General features: G+C 50.5%; 1 protein-coding gene across 1 annotated transcript; it reads left to right on the plus strand.

The window, feature by feature from the left end:
* Positions 1–3,408: 3,408 nt before the first annotated feature.
* Positions 3,409–4,906, plus strand: UCRPA7_6249 (putative beta- -glucanase protein; the record flags this gene model as incomplete). Its single annotated transcript, XM_007918788.1, has 2 exons — positions 3,409–4,246; positions 4,296–4,906. 2 exons carry the CDS (start codon positions 3,409–3,411, stop codon positions 4,904–4,906), a joined length of 1,449 nt encoding a protein of 482 aa, XP_007916979.1.
* Between the last annotated feature and the right edge of the window lie 392 nt (positions 4,907–5,298).

Here is a 5,298-nt window from a genome sequence, read left to right on the forward strand (position 1 = left end):
CTGCCCTGGCCTTTTCCCTCATAACAGCAGATCATTCTCCATATCAAGTGCATTACAATAAATAACACCAGACTTCTGACTACCAGACTACAATTTGTCAGCTAAGAAGAGCATGACTAGCCTATGAGCTTGTGGCGTTACTAAGACGTTGGAGAGGAGAGCTGGCTAGAGTCACGGTAGTGTTGCTCTTGATAGAGAATCAATCGATGCGTTCATCTTGTAGCAGGTATCAAAGCTATGGCCTGTAGCCTCCTAGATGGGTGGAAAAGGAAAGGAACTTACATTCAAGCAGACAAGACCGCCACTAAATATTCTCAAACGAATATGGACTGATTAATTATACCACGAAACCCATTTTTATACTTAGCCTATATCTAGTCAGAGACTGGGCGAGCTCTAATGGAAGCTGTAGCTAGGCAATGGTAGAAATGAACATATCCGCGCATGCATTGTGGCGGTACTTGCACTCTCGAGGCTCACCTAAGCATATGAAGGCGGTCTTCTGCGAAAGCTGATACTATAGCTTATAGAATCATCGGAAATTGCGCGTTGCGATCCTCAAAGCCAGTCGTGATGTTTCTTGGGTAATGCATTGTTTGCAAATAATGGTGCGAAGTGCTAAGTCAACTCAATGGGTCTGTAAACTCATTGCGTCTGATCAGGCCAAAGGCCTGACTCAAATGAAGGGGATAGAGGAGCTTAGTAAAAGACAAAACTGCACGTCAATTCAGGCAGACGACCTTTTATTCTAGTGGTTTCAAGGCATCTTGCTCGCTGATCAGGCGCCTTCCGCTGCGGGTCATTCTTCCTTAAGGTCGAGCATGAGGCGTCGTACTTTACTGTAGCAAATAGTGCGTCGTCGGCTCCAGGCGCTAGGCTCGTGACGTTCGCTTCAGTGCTGTGCCACCGCTATGCATTCGCTTAAACACCACTCAAATCTCTGCCCTGCGCGTAATCGACACAGGGGTTTCAACGTGCTCCCTACCGTTTTCCTACTGTCTTCTTCACCTGTACAAGTACAATGCACCAAATACCGAAGATGAAGTGTCTGATGGCACTGCTGCTCCTGATCGGCGCTGTGGTGGCGTATGAGACATCGTCAAGCGTCTTGATACCGCCTCCAACCGTCACAGCGGGCGTAGGCACGGCCATTCAATTCAATATGTCGGCGTCTTCGTGCTCTTCGCCTCTTCCAAATGAACGAGGTTGTGACTGGCCATATTTCGTACCTTGGCTAGTGGCTGACCCACGCTTCGACAATTCACAGCCGTCCAATCTGTTTGTTGAACAGTACATGTGTAAGCAAAAAAGCCAGACTCGCTTGTGGCCGCCGCAGCCTGCAGAGCTCTGAGATCTTTGATTGCATGCGGAGTGCTGACTACGTGCAGGCTATCTTTCCCCATGCGTCTCTACCAATCTGACCAGCTTCGACGCAACTATCCCGCCTTCCGCCGTGCCAAATGGAGCTCCATACACCCTAACGTACGAGCTGTTCAGGTGGCTGGCGAACGGCACTGTGGACAAGTATTCCCCTATCTGGGCTGCGTTTGAGGGGACAAGGTTTAACATCACTGGCGCCAACACGACCTGGACACCCTATGACCTCACGGGGCGGTACTATAGCGACAATAGCTTTCGCGCCTGGTACTGGAATGTGTCTTGCGAAACGCTTGAGTGCGCGCGCAATTGTACCAATGCAATTATCGCACCCAGGGTCCCTTTCGTAGGGGGCGAGATACCAGAAGTCGATGCCTGTGTCGAGGCTTGCCCTGGATATGGCTGGGTTCCACGGCAATGTGTTACGGAAAATGCTGTAAACATTGTGCCTGCATCAACTTCAACAGGCATTGATCCCTCGAGTAGTCCAGCATCCAATCCACAAATGACCACATTTAATACGCCCGGTACATCTCCTACTGCTCGTCCTTCTAGTAGCAGCTCCAGAGAGTCGTCGTTCGTTCTATTGCTTGGACTTTTCATCCTAGCGACGATATAAACAGCACCATACTTGCTACAACTACGGCCATGCGCGTGACGCGGTTGTTTGTTGACCAGATTGGTTCTCTTGAAACGTTACTCAACTGAACTCGCTATTTCCCGATCTGTGTCCACGGCGAACTGCGTACCACCTTCTTGTCTTGCACTGACGATGATCGTCATGTGCAGATGTTTGGATTTGCAAGTGCGCGGGGTAGTGCAGAAACAAAGATGCTAGTCTTGGTATCCCCTGTCTTGAGACAGTAGCTCTCGGCCCTACTCAGTCCCCAGATGCAGCGAATCGGTGTTCGACGGCGACCACGGCGGAGACGTGGATTTTCAACCTTAGCTTCCTAACGAGGGAGTTGCTAGGCTCTACGCTGCATACTTCGAACATGAGCCGGTGAGAAACTCGAATGCTCACGTTAGGGGCACGAGAACAACTTCTGATGCCAGATTCGGATCAACGACGGAACATTCGACGCAGGACAAACGATCCGCTAATCTCCTGACGCGTTACGACAGGTCCAACAACAAGGGCATTCATGTCGTTCTTAATAAAGTTTGTTCAAGATTCTGACGTGAGATTGGGGTCTGGAAAAAAAAAGTTGCAGGATACCAGCATCAAGTTTTGGGTTTGAGGTGATCACCTTGCAAACTGCCCCTGCGCGGTAATGCCGTGGCCTGTCATATCGATCGATCGGAGCGGCTTCAAATACCGAGTCAAGCCTTGTAGTTATGCTTACTATTCGTTCTCATTTACGATATGCTGCCATGATTCCGATTCAGTGGCCTACTAGGCTTCGGAATTCCGCTACAACATACCCATTCTAAGCGCATAACGAGGTATTTCCTGGAGGCTCTTCATAGTGAGATTTGGCCATAAACTCTCATATAAACATGCTGCACGGCGCGAAGGATTGGGCTGCAGCGCACGGGTGGAGTAGCTATTTTTGGAGACCACTCGGCACTCACACCCGCCATGAAACGAGGGCGTTCGCCCGGAAATCGTCCTTAATTTGACTAAGATCGTCTAAGCCTCATGTCGACCGGGTTAGCTAACGGCTTTAGGGGCAGTCTTTGATGTCATGGGCCCTGATAACGGGCCATCCCAGGACAGCTGCCCGCTGTACTTTGGGCCCTACGTCGCTGCAGCTGCGCCTCCCACTTTGACTGCCCAGAATCCAGGGAAGCACCGAGAGTGGAATGATGAATTGGCCGGTCTTGGACCATGTCGTCCGTGTGCGACGTTACAAACGATCACCACACTTTAAATTGACGTACTTTACTCAGCCAGACAGCTTTGCAGGCGGAACCCAGTAACCAGGTCAAAAGAGTATTTAAAGACTCGGGCGGATCCGCTGCATCGACGCCAGTTCGGACAGCGATCTTCACTCGGGCCATCGGTAACAACATCCAGTCAGCACCACGATGCTATTCTCCACTACTCTCGCCATCTTGGCCGGCGAGGCAGTCTATGCCTCGACTGTGCCTAATCTGCATGCCCGCGTAGCTGCGGCTGCTTACTGCTCTTCATCGGACAGTGCGTACAAACTGACTCAATTCGACACCCCTGTTTCTGGCACAGGAACTCCCAATGGCATGTCAACTTGGCAGCTCACCGTCGACGATACCAGCTCAGGCTACAAGCAGAAGGTCACCGGTTTCGGTGCCTCTGTCACTGACGCCACTGTGACTGTATTCAACAAGCTGTCGGCGTCCAAGCTCTCGACTCTTCTGAACACCTTGATGACATCTTCCGGTGTGAACTTCAGCCTCCTCCGACACACTATTGCCTCATCTGATCTGTCTGGGGACCCTGCTTACACGTATGATGACAATGGAGGCAACGCAGACACTTCCTTATCGGCATTCAACCTTGGAGACCGCGGAACTGCCATGGCAGCTATGCTCAAGGCAATGAAGGCACTCAATTCTGGATTGACAATTCTGGGATCTCCATGGAGTGCTCCAGGCTGGATGAAGATCAATCGGAAGCTTATCGGCACCACTGTAGACAACAACCTCGACCACACATACGCTAGCCAGTTCGCACAGTACTTCGTAAAATACTTGCAAGCCTACAAGAACAATGGCGTCACGGTCGATGCCATCACCATTCAGAACGAGCCACTCAACAGCAATGCCGGCTTCCCTACCATGTACATCTTTGCCGATGAGTCTGGCAATCTCATTCAGCAGAACATCGGTCCCGCTCTGAGAAATGCAGGTCTGAGCACCCAGGTCTGGGCTTATGACCATAATACAGGTAAGTAGCTCTTCCCACCGAATGACCAGCCAAATCTAATCTGCAATAGACCGGGCTGACTACCCTGATACTGTTGTCAATACTGCACCAAGCTACGTGCAAGCTGCAGCATGGCACTGTTATGCCTCAAACAACGATTGGGGAGTGTTGACCGACTTCCACAACAAACATCCCAGCGTCGCACAGTACATGACCGAGTGCTGGACGTCACCGAGCACTGGCTGGTCACAAGCTGCTGACTTCACCATGGGACCTCTTCAAAACTGGGCCAGCGGCGCTCTTGCATGGACTTTGGGCTCTGATACGACTTATGGGCCCCATCTCTCTGGTGATGGCCCTTGTCCTACTTGCCGAGGTCTGGTAGTGGTCGACACCACCACTGGCAACTACGATTTCGCGATTGACTACTACATGATGGGCCAGTTCAGCAAGTACATTCCCAAAGGCGCAACAATCCTCGCTGGTACCGGCAGCTATACCTATGATGACGGCACAGGTCTGCAGAGCGTGGCTTCCCTCAATCCCGATGGTAGCAAGACTGTGGTGATGACAAACAAATTCTCCAACGATATCTACGTCACCGTGTCTCTCAAGAGCGGAAAGCAGTGGAGTGGCCGTGTCTACAAGAACTCCGTCGTCACCTGGACACTCCCAGCCTAGGGAGTGCGAGGTTCACCCGCGCATCTTTGGGTGAGCCTCGGTTTGATGCTTGTCTTGGGCTTTCGGTAGAATTTGAAGTCTCAAAAGTCTCCTTGTACATATTGCTTTTAGTAAATATCTTCCAATGTATACATAGTTATTGCACTCGTATGTTATACAAGACTAAGTTGATATGCATGGTGAATCATGGCTCTCACGCTCATGCTGTTGATGTGTGCCGCTTGCTCTTGTTCCTGGTCTTCCCATTCGGTATGCACCCTATGTAGCACAGTTCTTCAGATTTCCTTGTCAAGTTCATATTCGCAATCTCATCTATTCTTTTCGGGGTGTGCACATACCATGAACATGAAGTTGATTGTGGAGCTGTTGAATCTATTTTCTTATTGGGTATC

The sequence above is a fragment of the Phaeoacremonium minimum genome (assembly GCF_000392275.1).
Source record: "Phaeoacremonium minimum UCRPA7 unplaced genomic scaffold PA7_03_scaffold_455, whole genome shotgun sequence".
Taxonomy (NCBI): Eukaryota; Fungi; Ascomycota; class Sordariomycetes; order Togniniales; family Togniniaceae; genus Phaeoacremonium; species Phaeoacremonium minimum.